Consider the following 21,055-nt stretch of genomic DNA (forward strand, 5'->3'; position numbering starts at 1 on the left):
CAACTTAGAGACTGTCACTGGCCCGCTACCACCTGGTACTCCCCTGCAAGAGATGTCTGCGCCATCAGAATGTATTCACACCCCTTGACTTTTCCCACATTTTGTTGCGTTACTGCAATTTAAAATTTATTCAATTTACGATTTTGTGTCAATACCCCACACAATGTCAAAGTGGAATTATGTTTTTTGAATTTTTCTACTATTTACAGTGCCTTGAAAAACCATTCATCCCCCTTGATGTTTTTCCTATTTTGTTACATTACAACCTGTAATTTAAATAGATTTTCATTTGGATTTCAAAATTTACACAAAATAGTCCAAATTGGTGAAGTGAATTGAAAAAAATATCTTGTTTCACAAAATTCAAAACAATAAAAAACGGAAAAGTGGTGAGTGCATACGTACTGTATTCACCCACTTTGCTATGAAGCCCCTAAATAAGATCTGGTGCAACCAATTACCTTCAGAAGTCACATAATTAGTTACGTAAATAAAGTCCACAATTTAAGTGTGTGTGCAATCTAAGTGTCACATGGTCTGTCACATGATCTCAGTCTATATACACCTGTTCTGAAAGGTCCCAGAGTCTGCAACACCACAAAGCAAGGGGCACCACCATGCAAGCGGCACCATGAAGACCAAGGAGCTCTCCAAACAGGTCAGGGACAAAGTTGTGGAGAAGTACAGATCAGGGTTGGGTTATAAAAAAATATCTGAAACTTTGAACATCCCACGGAGCACCATTATTTAAAAATTGAAAGAATATGGCATCACAACAAACCTGCCAAGAGGGGGCCGCCCACCAAAACTCACGGGCGAGGCATGGAGGGCATTAATAAGAGAGACAACAAAGAGAACAAAGATAACCACGAAGGAGCTGCAAAGCTCTACAGTGGAGATTGGAGTATCTGTCCATAGGACCACTTTAAGCCGTACACTCCACAGAGCTGGGCTTTACAGAAGAGTGGACAGAAAAAAAAACATTGCTTAAAGAACAAAATAAGCAAACATGTTTGGTGTATGCCAAAAGGCATGTGGGAGACTCCCCAAACATATGGAAGAAGGTACTCTGGTCAGATGAGACTAAAATTTAGCTTTTTGGCAATCGAGGAAAACGCTATGTGTGGCGCAAACACCTCCCATCACCCCGTGAACCACATCCCCACAGTGAAGCATGGTGGTGGCAGCATCATCGGCAGGGAATTTGAAACTGGTCAGAATTGAAGGAATTGATGGATGGCGCTAAATACAGGGAAATTCTTGAGGGAAACCTGTTTCAGTCTTCCAGAGATTTGAGACTGGGACCTTCCAGCAGGACAATGGCCCTAAGCGCATACTGCTGAAGCAACACTTGAGTGGTTTAAGGGGAAACATTTAAATGTCTTGGAATGGCCTAGTCACAGCCCAGACCTCAAACCAATTGAGAATCTGTGTTATGACTTAAAGATTGCTGTACACCAGCAGAACCCATCCAACTTGAAGGAGCTGGAGCAGTTTTGCCTTGAATAATGGGCAAAAATCCCAGTGGCTAGATGTGCCAAGCTTATAGAGACATACCCCAAGAGACTTGCAGCTGTAATTGCTGCAAAAGGTGGCTCTACAAAGTTTTAATTTTGGGGGTTGAATAGTTATGCACGCTCAAGTTTTCTGTTTTTTTTTTGTCTGCCCAGGGAGGTGAATACTTTCGCAAGCCACTGTAATTACAAATGAAAAGCTGAAATGTCTTGAGTCAATAAGTATTCAACCCTTTTGTTATGGCAAACCTAAATAAGTTCAGGAGTAAAAATGTGCTCAACAAGTCACATAATAAGTTGCAGGGATTCCCTCTGTGTTCAATAAGTAAGGGATAATCAACGAGGGTCTATGTGTTCTATGGAAAAAATTATAAATTACGTGGAGGGTGTAGCGGAGTGGAACTTACCTTTCACGGAGTTGCATTGTCTTTCATAGAACGAATAGAGCCCCGAGTTGATTATCCCTTTCATGCCACGGCTATAATCTAACAGATGTGCTGCTACTAATGTGTTAATTTGCAGGTAAAAATGTGTTCAAGTTCCACTGAAGTAGCTAGCAAGTTTACTAGATAGCTACAATAGTCGGCGTGGTAACCAAACAAACAGACTTGCAAGTTTAGCTAATCAAACCATCAGTCCTACCTAGCTTGCCATTATAAACAATTGAATTCAACAATGCAAATAATATATTCAATTCGACAAAAGCAGCTCAAACATAGAACATGTAGGAAGGAACTATAGCCATTCAATTCTACAGTGCAAATATACTGTGTGTTATAGGGAAATAATGCACGCTCCAGAATGCCCTTCAAGCCAATCAGAAAAAAGTATTCAACAATGTTATGGTATAATAATGTTTAACATCATTATGAATGACTACCTCATCTCTGTACCCCACACGTGCAATTATCTGTAAGGTACCTCAGTCGAGCAGTGAATTTCAAACACAGATTCAACCACAAAGACCAGGGAGTTTTCCCAATGCCTCACAAAGAAGGGCACCTATTGGTAGATGTGTAAACATCTGAGCGTACTGAAGTTATTAATTACACTTTGGATGGTGTATCAATACACCCATTCACTACAAAGATACAGGCATCCTTCATAACTTAGTTTCCAGAGAGAAAGGAAACCGCTCAGGCATTTCACATTGTAGTTACTACACAATGCTAACCTAAATGACAGAATGAAAAGAAGAAACCCTGTACATCATAAAAATATTTCAAAACATGCATCCTACTTGCAATACGGCATTAAAGTAAAACTGCAAAATGTGACAAAGAAATTAACTTTACGTCCGGAATACAAAGCGTTATGTTTGGGGCAAACACAACACAACACATCACACAGTACCACATATTTTCAAGCATGGTAGTGGCTGCGTCATGTTATGGGTATGCTTGCAATCGGCAAGGACTAAGGAGTTTTTTTAGGATAAAAAGAAACAGAATAGAGCTAAGCACAGGCAAAATCCTAGAGGCTTTCCATCAGACACTGGGAGACAAATTCACCTTTCAGCAGGACAATTTCCTAAAACACAAGGCCAAGTACACTGGAGTTGCTTACCAAGATGACATTTAATGTTCCTGAGTAGCTTAGTTACAGTTTTGACTTAAATCGGCAAAAAGACCTATGGCAAGACTTAAAAATGGCTGTCTAGCAATGATCAACAACCAATTTGACAGAGCTTGAAGAATAAAAAAAAAAAGAATGTGCAAATATTGTACAATCAAGGTGTGCAATGCTCTTAGAGACTTACCCAGGAAGACTCACAGCTGTAATCGCTGCTAAAGTTGATTCTAATATCGATTGACTCAGGGGTGTGTATACTTATGTAAATGAGATATTTCTGCATTTCATTTTCAAAAATGTGCTAAAATGTCTAAAAACATGTTTTCACTTTGTCATGGTGTATTGTGTGTCCACTGTTGAGAAAATAAATCTATTGAATACATTTTGAACTCAGGCTGTAACACAACAAAATGTTGGAATAAGTCAACGGGTATGAATACTTTCTGAAGGCACTGTATATAGAAACATTGAACACTGGTCACTTTAACAATGTAACGATATGCGCTGAGAGTCGGGTGTTTTAATAAATAAAACATAACACAAATCAAGAAAAACGGACAACGCACAGACATGAAACAGAAACAATGACGACTGGGGAAGAAACCAAAGGGAGTGACATATAAAGGGCAGGCAATCAATGAGGTGATGGAGTCCAGGTGAGTGTCATTATGTGTGTAACGCTGGTGACAGCCCTAACGCGCAGCCTGGAGACCAAGAGGCCGGAGAGGGAGCACACGTGACAGTACCTCCTCCCTAACGTGTGGCTCCAGCCGCAGGAAGATGACGATCCCAGGGATCAGCAGTGGACCTGTCACCTCTGCAGAGGTGCAGAAACCTGACAAACCGGCTAAGGAGTGAGTGCCTGATGAGCCGGCTGAGACCTCCCCAGTTGCCACGGTTGAGGCACGGGAACCTGTTCACCCAGCTTAGGCATGGGAGCCTATCGAACCCGCTGAGGCATGGGAGCCTACAAACCGGCTGAGGCCTCCCAGGTAGCTCCGGCTCCAACACTCAGACCGACATCACCCCAACACAAAAAAAACACTCCCTGATGCTTCCCTTTGTTGAGTCGTCATTCTGTAACGTGTGAGCTGAGAGTCAGGAAGCAAGTTCAGGTAGTGAGTGTTTTAATGAATAAACGTAACATAATACCAAACACGAACAAGGCACAGACATGACACTGGAACAGAAACAATGACGCCTGGGTAAGGAACCAAAGGTAGTTGTCATGTTGGTATGAAAGATCAGGAGACACCCCCCCCCCAACGACACCGGCCTCTAGGACGATCACAGGAATGCAGTGAGGGTCGATCAGGACCTGATGCAGCTGCTGAAGTTGCGTCGTCGTCGGACGACCCGTTGCAGCGATGTCGGACGACCTAGTTGCAGCTGCCGAAGTTGCGGCGCCGGACGGACCAGTCGCAGAGTCGTCGGACGGGCCATTCCCGCTGTCTCCCACAGGAATGCATAATAGTTTTTTTTATTAAGCCCAAATTACGGCGTGCCGTGTAAAAGCAAGGGGACGAACACCAAACAAACACGTACCAAAACACAGGGTAGAAACCCAAAACAAAAGAGCAAGGAGTACCTCGAATAAATAACACACAAGCATAATGATTAACCCACGGGATGAGACCCCTAATCATCTGCGCAAACCACAATTGCACGAAAGCCAAAACACACAGCACAGGTACTCACACGCACCACACGACATAGTAACAATAATTGACTGCCCAATGGAAACCAAAGGGCACACTAATACAAGTACTAATCATTGGGAATACGGGACAGGTGTGCGTAATGAAAGTTCCAGAGGGATCCGTGACAGGAGTGACATATATAGGGAAGGTAATCAGGGAAGTGATGGAGTCCAGGTACAGTAAGTCTGACACGCAGGTGCGCGTAACGATGGTGACAGGTGTGTGCCATGACGAGCAGCCTGGTGACCTAGAGGTCGGAGAGGGAGCATGTGACAAACAATGTTTGCATACTGTTTTACCCACTTTATATGTATATACTGTATTGAAGTCATGACTCATCCTATATAACTACTGCTGTACACACTTTTTCAATTCATATATTGTCCATAATGTCTAAACACACCATTTATATATATATATATTTATATACAGGATTCTGACATTGCTCGTTGTGATATTGCTCGTTCTGATATTTCTGATATTTGTCAACTTTTAATTTTAAAATTACGTGTGTATTGTTATTGTATTGCTAGATACTATTGCACTGTAAGCATTTTGGCTGCACCTGCGATATCATCTGCAAATCTGTGTACGCGACCAATAAACTTTGATTTGAGATTTTTAAAAAGCCTTCAGCAACCTCACAGTGTAACTGGTGTGAAATGGCTCGCTAGTTATTTGTGCGCACTAGTAGCGTTTCCATCGGTAATGTCACTCACTTTGAGATCTTGAAGTTGTTTTTTCCCTTGCTCTGCAAGGGCCATGGCTTTTGTGGAGCGATAGGTAACGATGCTTTGTGGGTGACTGTTGTTGTTGATCTGTGAAGAGGGTCCCTGATTCAAGTCCAGGTTCAGGCATGGAGAGTGATGGAAGCAATAGGCCAACTGTTACATTGGCACCGTAATCCGTTGCTGCGGCAAAGGGGTGTTGAGTGTAACCAGTGTGAAATGGCTAGCTAGTTAATGATACGCACTAGCAAGGTTTCAATTGGTGACATCACTCGCTCTGAGACCATGGAAGAAGTTGTTTCCCTTGCTCTGCAAATGTTGTGGGTTTTGTGGTGCGATTGGTAAGGATGCTTCTTGGGTGACATGTTGATGTGTGCAGAGGGTCCCTGGTTTGAGCCCAGGTTGGGGCAAAGAGAGGGACAGAAGCAATACTGTTACATCAGCACACAGATAGTTAAAAAAAAACCATATGTTGATTAATCATCAATCAGGTAAAATATTTGTGCTCTATATTTTTATATCAGTACCAAAATAACCATATGCATAGACCCTATGTGAGAAAGTACAACAACATGTCTATTTTCACTGAGAAGTTCTGTGTATATTGACAGATTGTACTATGTGTTTAATGTTGGACTTAACACTCCTTTGCTTGGTTTGGATGAAACATGCAATAGTTGGAGAGTGAGACGGAATCACTGATGCTTAAAAAACAATCTCTCCTCCATCCCAAGTGTGTCTGCTTACTTTCACGACTGTACTATATCAGTCAACATGGATAGTTTGTTACCAGTAGATAGATAGTTGCAGTAAAGCTTTGCCCTTTCACTCTATAGCCACAAGTATGTTTTAAGTTCAGGTTGTCAGCCACAAAATGTTGTCACGAAAGATCAACATGCCCACAGCATTGAACATACCCTGCCTTGACAATAGACTAGCAATACATGTTGCTGAAGAAATCGTGGTCATTTTCAGCATCATACATTCTCCCCAGCAACAAGTTTATTCTTGTTGCTGGGGAGCACATGATGATCACTGCAACCCATCACCCTGGTACAGGTCCTTGGTCAGATGAGCTCCATTACGCACGCGCCCATGCGCACACACACACACACACACACACACACACACACACACACACACACACACACACACACACACACACACACACACACACTGCTCATAACTCAGCTGTTTTTACAACAGGTGTCCCCACTTAAGCACATGGCTCAGCACAGCCTCTAGAGGTGCACAAGGAATTTTATGGGTGGGCATATGGGTAATAAATACTGGTCAATGTGTTATGGAGAGGCAGGGGAACAAAACAACAAAGAGAGAGAACAAGGCTGTCCCCAGTGTGACACAGCTCTAATGGCCGTACAGTCATGAGAATTGATTTCTGAAAAGAATCCCCATCTGTAAACAGATTGTGACAAAAAAGTGGTAAAATGCTTTAATGAATGGAACAAATTAGCATCAAAGAGGGCCAACATTGAAAACACATTTTCACAACACGTACTACAAAAACACATCTGCTGTGAAATGGCTTGCAAAGGCAAACTGCATATTTATGAAGGCAAAGTGCATCTGACATGAAAGAGAAATTATTATTTTGGCAAATGCTTCAGTACCAGCTCCTTTGGTCTGATAACGCAGAGGGCTCTTTCAAGTCCTCTCCCAGGGCCAGCTGATTGACTTCCATCATTAACACATCCAGTAATGGTTAAACAGCTGAGGACTGCTGTATCCCACACTGTAGTGTTAACTGTTTACCATCAAAAGGTACACATGGTCCTTAGGTCGGTCTACCATTTGGAATCAATACAAAACATTTGCACTGGGGTAACCTCAGTTATTTTGGTTACATGTGACAGACACTGTTCTTACTAGCAGTTTGCACAGTCTGGCATATGTCAGATGTCACATCACACTGCCAGAAGCATATTTAGCTATGATGTTGGTTAGCATCCCAGCTAGCACATAACGTTGTGAGAACCATATGTTTCTTAGAACTTGGTGAGAGAGTGGTTGTCATATGGTTATTTTGTATACGACCTTCCCACAACCTTCTGGGAATGGTGCAGGATTGTTGCTTGGCTTTGGAACATTTTCAGCACATTTAAGGAACTGGACAAAAAAACATGATTTTTGGGGTTATTTTAGTACGATAACAGAAGGTTTACTAAAATGTCAAACATGGTTACATTTATTTCCATTTTAGGTAATGTTCTAGGAACGTTCTCCAACTTGTTTGATGTTGGGAATGTTCTCAAATAGTTCAGGAAAACATTAAGAAACAATGTTCTTCCGTCGGAATTTCAGTACTTCAGTTAAATAAAGGTTAAGCAAAAATAAAAATAAAACTTCAGCATAATGTTTCTAACATGTTTACTCATGGTTCTATTTAAAGTAATGTCCCCAAACATTAAGAAAAATGTCCATAAAAAACACAAGAAAACTTTAGTAACGTACAGAGAACATTCTAAAAATGTTACTTAAAAACATATACATTCTGTTCTCAGCATCAACAAAACTCTATCCTCTATCTTGTTAAGTGTGTTCTGGTGTGTTGAACATGCCCACTAATTGGCCACACCTGATCTTAATTAGTGTTTGTTTCCTTTGAAATGTTGTCATTTTGAATAGACAAAAATGAACAGCTTTGTCTGAGTTTAAAAAAAACATGGCATGCTAGCTCCATCCTGGTGGCACAGTAGAGTAATTCCATGGCTACAGAACAGAAAATCATAGGTTTGAATCTCACAGATGCCATTCCACAATAAAAAAAGAAATGTGTTTGCATGATTAGTGCCTAAGCAAATACATTTAAAATCAAATTGTATTAGTCACATGCGCCGAATACAACAGATGTAGACCTTATAGGGAAATGCTTACTTGCGAGCCCCTAATCGATAATGCAGCTTTAAAAAGTACAGATAAGTACAAGAAATAAAAGTAACAAGTAATTAAAGAGCAGCAGTAAAATAACAATAGCAAGACTATATACAGGGGGGTACCGGTACAGAGTCAATGTGCGGGGGCACCGGTAAGTTAAGGTAATATGTACATGTATGTAGTTATTGAAGTGACTATGCATAGATGATATCAACAGAGAGTAGCAGCGGTGTAAAAGAGAGGAAGGGGGGCAATGCAAATAGTCTGGGTAGCCATTTAATTAGGTGTTTAGGAGTCTTATGGCTTGGGGGTAGAAGCTGTTTAGAAGTCTCTTGGACCTAGACTTGGTGTTCCGGTATCGCTTGCCGTGCGGTAGCAGAGAGAACAGTCTATGGCTAGGGTGGCTGGAGCCTTTGACAATTTTTAGAGCCTTCTTCTGACACCGCCTCATATAGAGGTCCTGGATGGCAGGAAGATCGTGTGATGTACTGGGCTGTTCGCACTGCCCTCTGTAGTGCCTTGCGGTCAGAGGCCGAGAAGTTGCAATACCAGGCAGTGATGCAACCAGGATGCTCTCGATGGTGCAGCTGTAGAACCTTTTGAGGATCTGAGGACCCATGCCAAATCTTTTCAGTCTCCTGAGAGGGAATAGGTTTTGTATTGCCCTCTTCACGACTGTCTTGTTGTGCTTGGACCATGTTAGTTTGTTGGTGATGTGTACACCAAGGAACTTGAAGCTCTCAACCTGCTCCACTGCAGCCCCATCGATGAGAATGGGGGCATGCTCAGTCCTCTTTTTCCTTTAGTCCACAATCACCTCCTTTGTCTTGAGCACATTGAGGGAGAGATAGTTGTCCTGGCACCACACGGCCAGGTCCCTGACCTTATCCCTATAGGCTGTCTTGTCGTTGTCGGTGATCAGGCCTACCACTGTTGTGTCATCGGCAAACTTAATGATGGTGTTGGCAGTGTGGAGTGCAATAGAGATTGCATCATCTGTGGATGATTCCATGTGCTTGGAGTTCAAAACAGTTAACCTAAGCTAGCAGTCTTATTGAAACATGTTCTCAGAATGTTTTTTAATTACCTTACCTTCTCAGAACATTAATACAACCTCTCAGGAAAACATTCAGGGAACCATAGTAAAATGTTCTCAGAACCTCCCTGCAAACTAAAAAATGTATGTTCCCAGAACAGGCAAAATCTTCACATCTGTTCTCAGAACGTTTAAAAAACGTTCCGTTTTACCGGTCAGGAAACTCATGGCTTCATTCCCAGAACTAATGGGCAACCAAAAACGTATGTTTCCACAACTTTCAAGGAAGCAAATGTGCTAGCTGGGATATGTCAAACAAACACATTGGGATACACTCAATTCATCTGTGTCATTAGTGAATTGAAATCTAGCAGCAAGAGAACAGAAACCAGATATTATGGTGATCAAATGGATCAAAAAGAGAACATAAAGGGAGTCACTGTGTGAAAACACTCAACGTGTCAAATATTCTGGGTTGGGAGTATTCATGCTTGCTCAACGTAGCTACTACTCTAAAATAGCCCAATGTTGGGAAAATATTTTAGCCTTCTGTTTCTTCTGTAAGTACAAACCGTACACATTGCAACACGTCTTTCCACAAAAAATTCTAATTAAAAGGCACAAAGTCAACCTTGGCATTGCACAAAATTCGCTCTGACTGCCAAGAAGCCCTCACCAGTTGTCCAAATGGAATAGGATCTGCTTTGTGTAATCTCATACTGCATGGATCCTGCACAGTGCAGCTCTAACCTCCGAGCTCAGACTGTGATTCATGGCAAGGGATTGTAATACATGGTCTTTCTTCATTTTAATCAAAATGAAAGAAGGACAGACCTGTCAGAGAGCAGGTGGGGGAAATTGTTAACATTCATTCCTTAGGCCCGAGATTGTCGATATTTGCTTTAAAGCTCAGTCTTAATTGAATATGTTTATAATGTAGAGCTAAACTCACATATCCAGGTAGCCTCAAAGTTAGAGTGTTAGGCCAGTAACCACAACGTTGCTAGTTCAAATACTGGACAAGGTTAAAAAAAATCAATCAATGTAACCTTAAGCATAGCCCTTAATCCTATTTGCTCCAGGGGTGCTGTACAATTGTGACCTCACTCCCTGCAGATGTCTCAGGGGGGAGTTGGGATATGCAAAAAAAACTAAATTCTATTATATACAACTATAAGCACCCCCCAAATTCTTATTATAGCTATTAATTAATAAATCTATACTCAGCTTGTTCGATAACATCGTCTGTCTTGTTGCCTAATTTGGAAAGACCTTTTGACCGGGGCTGCTTGATCCGTTAAAGTAATGTCCAAGAAAAGTAATGGATATTAAGTTGGAATCAAATTGAACTATAAATGGCTGTTATTGAAGACAATGAGTCAGCCAATGGTCACATCTTAAAATTAGCTCTGCTCTCCCCTGCTCCATGCGAAGGGGAAAAACAGCATTATCTAATGTAGTGAGTTGGTGCTCCCAGTCCTGTCAAAGGCCTTGTCATGTAATGCTGTCTGAGGACATGGGTGCCCCAGGAGAACCTAATACAAGCAGAGAGGGGATGGGGAGAACAAGGAGATGATTGCCAATTGGTCAATCTGTCATCTCTCTGGCTAATTTTATTTAAAAAGAGTGAAGTTAGCCAGCAGCTTCATTATTGCAATTTGGACAGGTCTCACAGTAGGAGGCCTGATCGGTTGCGGGCCATTACACAGCAGTGTTTCAAATGACACTGGGAGACCGAAAATTACATTAAGCTCCTTTATTGTATTTTCAGCCTGCCTCAGGCAAGTAATTGACCTTGGTGGATTTGTGAGGTACAGTGCCTTCAGAAAGTATTCACACCCCTTGACTTTTTCCACATTTTGTTGTGTTACAGCCTGAATTTAAAATGGATTTGTTGCGTTGAGATGTTTTGTCACTGGCCTACAGATAATACCCCATAATGTTAAAGTGGAATTATGATTTTTGATGAATAGAATTCATACAAAATGAAAAGCTGAAATGTCTTGAGTCAATAGGTATTCGACCCCTTTGTTATTGTGACTCATTTTGTGTACAATAATAGTGTTTAACATGATTTTTGAATGATTACCTGTACCCCACACATCTCTGTACCCCACACATAGAGTTACAGTGGGGAGAACAAGAATTTGATACACTGCCGATTTTGCAGGTTTTCCTACTTACAAAGCATGTAGAGGTCTGTAATTCTTAATCATAGGTACACTTCAACTGTGAGAGACGGAATCTAAAACAAAAATCCAGAAAATCACATTGTATGATTTTTAAGTAATTAATTTGCATTTTATTGCATGACATTAGTATTTGATACATCAGAAAAGCAGAACTTAATATTTGGTACAGAAACCTTTGTTTGCAATTACAGAGATCATACGTTTCCTGTAGTTCTTGACCAGGTTTGCACACACTGCAGCAGGGATTTTGGCCCACTCCTCCATACAGACCTTCTCCAGATCCTTCAGGTTTCAGGGCTGTCGCTGGGCAATACGGACATTCAGCTCCCTCCAAAGATTTTCTATTGGGTTCAGGTCTGGAGACTGGCTAGGCCACTCCAGGACCTTGAGATGCTTCTTACGGAGCCACTCCTTAGTTGCCCTGGCTGTGTGTTTTAGGTCGTTGTCATGCTGGAAGACCCAGCCACAACCCATCTTCAATGCTCTTACTGAGGGAAGGAGGTTGTTGGCCAAGATCTCGCGATACATGGCCCCATCCATCCTCCCCTCAATACGGTGCAGTCGTCCTGTCCCCTTTGCAGAAAAGCATCCCCAAAGAATGATGTTTCCACCTCCATGCTTCAAGATTGGGATGGTGTTCTTGGGGTTGTACTCACCCTTCTTCTTCCTCCAAACACGGCGAGTGGAGTATAGACCAAAAAGCTCTATTTTTGTCTCATCAGACCACATGACCTTCTCCCATTCCCCCTCTGGATCATCCAGATGGGCATTGTGGCAAACTTCAGACGAGCCTGGACATGCGCTGGCTTGAGCAGGGGGACCTTGCGTGCACTGCAGGATTTTAATCCATGACGGCGTAGTGTGTTACTAATGGTTTTCTTTGAGACTGTGGTCTCAGCCCTCTTCAGGTCATTGACCAGGTCCTGCCGTGTAGTTCTGGGCTGATCCCTCACCTTCCTCATGATCATTGATGCCCCACGAGGTGAGATCTTGCATGGAGCCCCAGACCGAGGGTGATTGACCGTCATCTTGAATTTCTTCCATTTTCTAATAATTGTGCCAACAGTTGTTGCCTTCTCACCAAGCTGCTTGCCTATTGTCCTGTAGCCCATCCCAGCCTTGTGCAGGCCTACAGTTTTATCCCTGATGTCCTTACACAGCTCTCTGGTCTTGGCCATTGTGGAGAGGTTGGAGTCTGTTTGATTGAGTGTGTGGACAGGTGTCTTTTATACAGGTAACGAGTTCAAACAGGTGCAGTTAATACAGGTAATGAGTGGAGAACAGGAGGGCTTCTTAAAGAAAAACTAACAGGTCTGTGAGAGCCGGAATTCTTACTGGTTGGCAGGTGATCAAATACTTACGTCATGCAATAAAATGCAAATTAATGACTTAAAAAATCATACAATGTGATTTTCTGGATTTTTGTTTCAGATTCCGTCTCTCACAGTTGAAGTGTACCTATGATAAAAATTACAGACCTCTACATGCTTTGTAAGTAGGAAAACCTGCAAAATCGGCAGTGTATCAAATACTTGTTCTCCCCACTGTATATGTAAGGTCCCTCAGTCGAGCAGTGAATTTCAAACACAGATTCAACCACAAAGACCAAAGAAAAGAAAGGCACAGTAGATGGGTAAAAAAAATACATTGAATATCCCTTTGAGCATAGTGAAGTTATTAATTACACTTTGGATGGTGTATCAATACACCCAGTCACTTCAAAGATACAGATGTCCTTCCTAACTCAGTTACTGGAGAAGAAGGAAATAGCTCAGGGATTTTACCATAAGGCCAATGGTGACTTTAAAAATAGTTTAATGGCTGTGATAGGAGAAAAATGAGAATGGATCAACAACATTGCAGTTACTCCACAATACTAACCTAATAGACAGAGTGAAAAGAAGAAAGCCTGTTCCAGAATACAAATATTCCAAAACATGCATTTTGTTTGCAATAAGACATTCAAGTAAAACTGCAAAAAATGGCAAAAAAAATGAACTTTACGTTTGGAATACAAAGTGTTATGTTTGGGGCAAATCCAATACAACACATTAAAAAAGAAACGGAATGGAGCTAAGACCGGCAAAATCCTAGAGGAAAACCTGTTCCAGTCTACTTTCCACCAGACACTGGGAGATGGATTCACCTTTCAGCAGGACAATAACCTAAAACACAAGATCAAATCAACACTGGAGTTGCTTACCAAGAAGGCAGTGAATGTTCCTGAGTGACTGAGTTACAGTTTTGACTTAAATTGGTTTGAAAATCTATGGCAAAACCTGAAAATGGTTGTCTAGCAATGATCAAAGACCAATTTTATAGAGCTTGAAGAATTTAGAAAAAGATTATGGACAAATGTTGCACAATCCAGGTGTGGAAAGCTCTTAAGAGACTTACCCAGAAAGAGTCATGGCTGTAATCGCTGCCAAAGGTGCTTCTAACATGTATTGACTCAGGGGTGTGAATACTTATGTAAATGAGATATTTCTGTATTTCATTTTCAATACATTTGCAAAAATTTCTAAAAACAGGTTTTCACTTTGTCATTATGGGGTATTGCGTGTAGATGGGTGAGAAAAAAAATCTATTGAATCCATTTTGAATTCAGGGTGTTAGACAACAAAATGTGGAATAAGTCAAGGGGTATGAATACTTTCTGAAGGAAAAGTACAATATATTCTCCACACATGAAATACTGTATGTGCAGAGGACCAAACCAAGTTGGCAGTTATATTAGAGGTGTACAAAAACAGACAATTATTTGACGTAATAGGCCTCTGATTTAGTAACACTGCCAGTCTCAGCCCTCAGATCTGTCTGTGTTTAAAGATATCCCCTATAAAACTGACAACTCCACTTTGCAGTGAGACAGAGAGGAGGCATATCCAGTGCATGAAACTGACATATTCTGAAGACTAACGGAATGTCTACATATGTTATTCTGACAGTCCCCATGCTGAGTGTTTCAGTTTACATTATGGTACACAGAGCATACAAGGACTCCAGGCTTTCATATGACTCACTCTCACAATCCATTTCCAATGCAACCACAAACTGTGCACTCCAGAAAGAATGAATAAACACCTTGGAATAAAAAAATGATGTTAACCTTGATGACATTTGACTGTGAAGTAAAGACAGATGGGCTTTGCGGTGCGAATACAGCTCTGTGATTAAATTCAGTGACACATGTAGGTGATGATAATGAGGAGGAACGACAGGTGAACATGAAGCTTTTCCTTTCAACAGCAGCAGCCATCTGTGTAGGGGCATGTATCCCAGCGATCCTACTTCTACCTGTTACAGCGGTGACCCCGCACTCTTTGTGCAGGTGAAGAATCACAAACATTCTGTGCTTGTAAAGATCAATGCCACCCTCAATACATTGCTTAAGCTCCACATGAAGAAAACACAGGAGGGTTTGGGTTCCCTCCCTTCTTCCTGCTTTGTCTCTTAAACCAAAGGTGATAGAGACCAAAACAGATCAGGTGTCACAGAAGGTTTGCTCACCGCACGAGCATCTCGTCTGGTTTTGATGTAGGTGAAAGTGCCCTAAGCCTGAGCTGTGTGATCATACATGGATAGTCTGGTGTCATTTCAGTCCAGTGAAAATATACATTTGCGGTTGACCTAACCCTCCATAATGCCTATCCTTTCCACATCTTTTGGGGGACTCTTTTGGAGAGGCCTTTTCCTCCATACAGTGCTTTCTCCATTTCGTTTTCCTTGAATTTTTATAGGGGAGTCACTTTTTCACGCTGATCTTGGGAATGCGCGTAGTTCAAGGCCAGGCAAGCATTCCTGAAGCAGCCAAAGACCCTGGCATTTCTGGGCTCTGCCAACGCCTCTCTGGCATGCAGCACTATTGTGCTTGCATGTATCTTTGTCACCAGTGGAAATCTTTCCTGGCACCAATCTAACATACTACTTTCTAACTCCTATGGCTCAAGTGTCAAACACACATTAGTTTGCAATTTCCCCATGTAAAAACTGGCGCACTGGCATTTTCAAACTGCCAGGATTGGCAATTTACCTGCCTAACATCAGGTCGCTTGCGCTGAGGTGGGAGGGGTGGCAATATTACAGGTGTGTCCTTAAAAATAAGCAAAAAAATGACCATTTCATGCAACGCTAATGGAAAGTTTTAAAACCCACCAAATGCAGCTGTTAACGGTAACGCAGGTGATAATGGCATGGATTTTGAGAGTGGAAAGAGAGATATGCCTTTTGTGCCAGTGAATCTCGTATTTATAAACATAAACAACTTTTGGTTTTCCCCCATTTCGTTTAATTTGATTTAAAACCAAGCATAGCCTACCCTCCCCTTAAACAATGCTGGTTTAGCAGCAAAGCATAGGTGCGTCTTTATATCCTGGCCATTAGCTAAGTAGCCTATAAATAAAGGGGTTTAAATGGTCTACTGAGAGTGCTTTGAAATATTAAGCTTTTTCCCTCATATGTTTTCATTATTCACAATTGACATATTTAATTTATCTTGTTCAAGTTGCCCACTGGGCAGATGTCAATTCAATGTCTATTCCACGTTGGTTGAACGTCATTCCATAAAAATTACGTGGAAACACATTTTGAAAGAGCTGACCTCGTCCGATTACAAATGACGCACTCCTCCAAACTATTCAGGCCTCCAATCATGCCATATCAACGGCAGATTGTTTTTGAGGATCTGCCTTGCACATAGGCAATGATACAATTGACAGGAGCCTAGTATTATGTATAGAAGTGCAAATGTTATGGTAAAGACATATATGCCTACCCCAGCTAGCACATTTGGTTCCTTTGAAGTTGTGGGAACATATGTTTTTGGTTTCCCATTGGTTCTGGGAACAAAGCCATATGTGTCCTGACCGGTAAAATGTTTTTTTTTAAACGTTTTGAGAATGGAAGTGAACATTTTGTCTGTTCTGGGAACATTCTTTTTAGGTTGCAGGGAGGTTCTTAGAATGTTTTACTATGGTTCCCTGAAAGCTTTCCTGGGAGGTTTTATTCATGTTCTGAGAATGGAAATTATAGGTTATTATGAGGTTTTTGAATAGCTTCCTTAAATGTTTCAATAAGACCTTTAATAACACTGCTAACGTAGTTTAACTGCTTAGAACTCCAAGCACAGATATAAATTAATTTGCTTAGGCAATAATCAAGCAAACATATCATTTTTTAAATTTTAAATATGGCACATCTCACTGACGCTATCAACCTATGATCTTCTGTGGTCTGTCCATGGGATTAGTCCACTGCACCACCAGGATGGAGCCATGTTTTATAAACTCATATAAAGCTGTTCATTTTAGTCTATTCAAACAGACCCCCTTTCAAAGGAAACAAGCACTCATTAAGATCAGGTGTGGCCAATTTGTGGGTGTGGCCAACACACCTGAACACACTTAACAAGATAGAGATAGAGTTTTGTTAATACTGAGAACGGAATGTATACGTTTTTAAATAACATTATGCAGAAGTATTGAAACTCCCACAGGGGAACGTTGGTTCTTAACATTCTCTGACTTATTTCAGAACATTCCCAATGTCAAACCAGTTAAGGCGTCCACATGCTTCCCAGCCGAAACAGTTCAGAAGAGTTCGGTGAGTGTTTTTCGGCTGTTCGGGCACACAACATTTTTTTCTGGAGGCAAGCCGAAGTATGTTGCCGAAGTCTACGCCCCTTCGTCGGTGATTGGTCAACAGTAGGGATTCTTCAATAAAGTCTTTGTTGTCATTCAATGAGAGATGACTCGTTTTCATGAAAATTTTTTCAATTACATTTCATTAGTTATATGTAAAATTGTGCAACTAAGACCTTCTCGGCAAAACCATCAAAATGAATGATAGATTTCTTGAGTTATCTTAGATTATTTTCAGGAAGTGTATATTGGCTACAATGTCTCAAAATGGACAAACTGTACATTTGCCGCTTTTTTCTTGCTTTTCAAGCGAGTATGCGAGCACACTTGTTTATTCGGCTAGCCGACTTCGCCGAACTGAAGCATGCTGACGCCTTCAGAGAACGTTCCTAGAACATTAGCGACAATGTAATTAAATGTACCACGTTTGTACTTTTACAAAACATTCTGTTAAAGTAATACCAAGGAAATTACAATTATTTTGTCAAGTTGCTTAAATGTGCTGAGAATGTTCCAAAGCCATGCAACTCTCCTGCACCAATCACAGAACATTGTGGGAAGGTTTTATGCAAAATAACGATAGGACAACCACGCTCTCACCAAGCTCTAAGAAACATATGGTTCTCCGATATGCTAGCTGGGACGTGTGAACACAATGCAATGGAACGAGAGAAGCGATTTATGATATCATGCTTCTGACCCCATCCTGTTTAGAAATATTATTGTTGTTTTAAAAAACAAATAGCTTGTTTTCCGTTTTCTATCAAGCCCTCTATAGGCTACCCTAGGCTACTATGGCTGGTTCAACAGCAATGCATTGTCTTTTTTATCCTGGCCTTGCAAAGTAGCCTATCTATAAAAGGTGTTTAAATGGTCTATTCGTCAGAGTGCCTTGAATTGAAAATATACTGCACATCCTAAAACATACATGTACATTCAGCAGACGCTCTTATCCAGAGCAACTTGCTCAAGGGCACATCAACAGATTTTACAAATAGTCAGCTCAGGGATTGAAACCAGTTACCTTTCAGTTACAGGCCCGACGCTCTTAACCGCTAGGCTACCTACCTGCTACCCCAGCTATGAAAATAGCAAAAAATATTTCTGACATACCTCCAGAACTATTGCGCTACTGCCAGCGATTAGATTAACCATTGCGTTAAGTTTGTTAAAATAGAGCCCCTAATATCCTATTCCCTAAATGTGCTTGGTGACTGACACATCATTAGTGTCCATAAGGGGAGATCTTCAGCATTAAGCCTAAAGAGCAGCTCTCCATCTGGGATCACAGCACCATTTCTTCCCTATAGTATCTCTCCACTGAAAACAAAACATTGGAACTGCACCACATTTACATGTAAATAAATCCTCAGAGCAGAAAGGGGCGGCTTTCAAAACACATGTCAATCATCTCCTCAGCCTTGCCTTACTGGAGGTAATCAGAGGAAAGGAACATTGCCTCACTAGCCAAACCTGATCCTGGCAGGATCTTTCCAACCTTAATGTGTGTGAAGCTGAGGTATGTAGACTCACTTCAACTGATATCTAAGCAGCAGTAGCCCACAATGGAATGAGAGAGTGAGCGAGTGAGTGAGAGAGAGAGAGAGGGAGAAGAGAGACTAAAACCCTCTCTAATGACAGAGTGCCCAAACTAATTACTGCATTGTAAATGTACACATGCAATGCATCTCAGGCTTTGAATTGAACACCACATCAAAAACCCCAGTGCTCACCCCTGTCAAACCAAGAAACCAGGAGAATGGCCACAAAAAATAATTACTTAAGGTCTGGTTTCATACCAACAGCATAAAAGTGGGGAACAACATCTCCCTCCCAAAGTGCACAGATCCAGCCTCTGTAAACAAAACTAAACATCACTGGCGTTACAAGAAATACCACCCCGACCATGAACCTTGCAGCATACAGGGTTCAGGCCTGCTCTGTCCCTGCTATCTTGATTACATGAGTCTTTTCCCTGGAGGAAAAACTTTGATGTATACCCATCCGTCCAGCCATCAAATTAATTAGAACATTAAAGTTGAAGGCATTCTCTGAATGTAATGAAATCATTGCTCTGAAAAAGAATCCATACCTGAATCAAGTCGTTTATTCTGCTGGCTCCTTTTGGTGCGATGGACGGCATTTTCTCTGTCTTCTGTGAGGTGAGAGTTTTCCCCACTGTTCCCCAGAGGCAATCTATTCTGTTGGTCAGTGAGGGATACAAAAAAAGTGCTGTAAAATTGAAATAGAACTGTAGTTTGCAATGGTCTCTTTATAATTTCAAGCCTCTGTAGGACCTCTTAACTAGCCAGTCATGAGAACTTGCATAAGATATACAAAGTGTGTTCATATTATCTCATAACATTTATTGAAATCAGGGGCAATGTATGGAAAAGGAGACAAACTTGATGTTTTTTCAAGTAATATTTCAAATCCAGACTGGAACCCTGCTGGGTGGATTAGATTTGTGTCTGTATTTTGGCTTTTGATGACATAGAATGGAATTACTTGGTTTTGTTCACTTTGAGTATTTATGAGACCTGCACCTGTGGAACATAAATTAGACCAAACTGCAACGCGATCTGCAGAGTACCTCTCTACAGACACTAAGAAGTGGGGATAGGGAATAGGGGAGAGGGAGAAAGGTTAACATTTCAGTCGCATGCCCAACTCCAGGGGAAACAACGTGAAAACATGATTCCATTGATGGAAGGCATCAGGCTTATGTGAATGGTACAAGATGCAGAAAACCAAACCCAGGCAGAGTCTCTATCTGATGGATAGTAGAGCAGGCCGCTTGTTTCCATGGCTCCTACTTGATAGTGTGGTATTGATTACTCATTGAAAATAGCACATTTTATGACAATAGAAAGCAGTAGACATTAATTCCAAAAGTCCACCAATAACCTTAAGACAGACAAAGAAACATTACTTTTAACTGGGTTTGAACATGGGTCATCTGCGTGCCACAAGAATGCGTTAGCCCGCTGAGATAATGCCTGGGCAAACAGTTATAGGGGAGTTCTGCCTCCAAAATATTAGAGGGCACTATAGTTCACTTTTCACTAGTTCAGTCTTCCATAAAAGTGTCTTCAAACTACTGTTTAAAAAGTTCTACATAAAAGAGTAATGCTGATAAAGGCAATACCGTACCTGTTAAATGTTGTGAAAATTGGCCAGAGAGACTAGCGCTTGCCAAACGTGAACAATAAGAATTACCTCACATCACTCCCAGCCAATGGTTTCATTTTATGGCCCCTCTGCATTCCTTTGGGGTGATTGTCCACTTCCACCAGCTATCATTATACTCTCCAGAGGTGAGTCTCATGTGCTGGTACACGCGTGTCAACGTTTATAGAGTTCAGCTCTATATGGATACTGCACTGATATCAGGGTAATTTCAACCTACATTAGAGACTGTACAGTACTCTAAAGCATTGGCTTTAAGGACAGGAATAACCAATGGACTACATTCCTTTAACATACAGTATGTACTCCAAATAAAATTGAATAACAATGGCATTATTTAGCAGGTACAGAGGATGTTCTGTAGCTGAGTGATACCAACAACAGGCAGGCAGGCTTCTATGGATGCTCTGCTCGTTGCATGCCGACTTAAAAAATGCTGGAGTTTGTGCTTAACTCTGCACCTGGCCGACATTAAAACCGGGCAGGACAATAAAGGGTGAAAGCAGTGCTGGGAGTTTATTTTGTTTATCAGCGGGGCCTTTGATATCCCAGCCAGCCCGTAAAGGGAGAGGATGGCCAAAACTTCAGCT

General features: G+C 41.4%; 1 protein-coding gene across 5 annotated transcripts in view; it reads right to left on the minus strand.

The window, feature by feature from the left end:
• The window catches only part of LOC112250254 (ectodysplasin-A-like), a 64,459-nt gene that overhangs the window by 9,794 nt on the left and 33,610 nt on the right, over positions 1-21,055 (minus strand). For all 5 annotated transcript variants that reach the window (XM_042309596.1, XM_024420234.1, XM_024420233.1 and 2 more), the window contains exon 2: positions 19,369-19,477. In XM_042309596.1, the coding sequence (XP_042165530.1) occupies positions 19,369-19,477 (109 nt within the window). The remainder of the gene's footprint in view (positions 1-19,368; positions 19,478-21,055) is intronic.

The sequence above is a fragment of the Oncorhynchus tshawytscha genome, linkage group LG30 (assembly GCF_018296145.1).
Source record: "Oncorhynchus tshawytscha isolate Ot180627B linkage group LG30, Otsh_v2.0, whole genome shotgun sequence".
NCBI classification, from domain to species: Eukaryota; Metazoa; Chordata; class Actinopteri; order Salmoniformes; family Salmonidae; genus Oncorhynchus; species Oncorhynchus tshawytscha.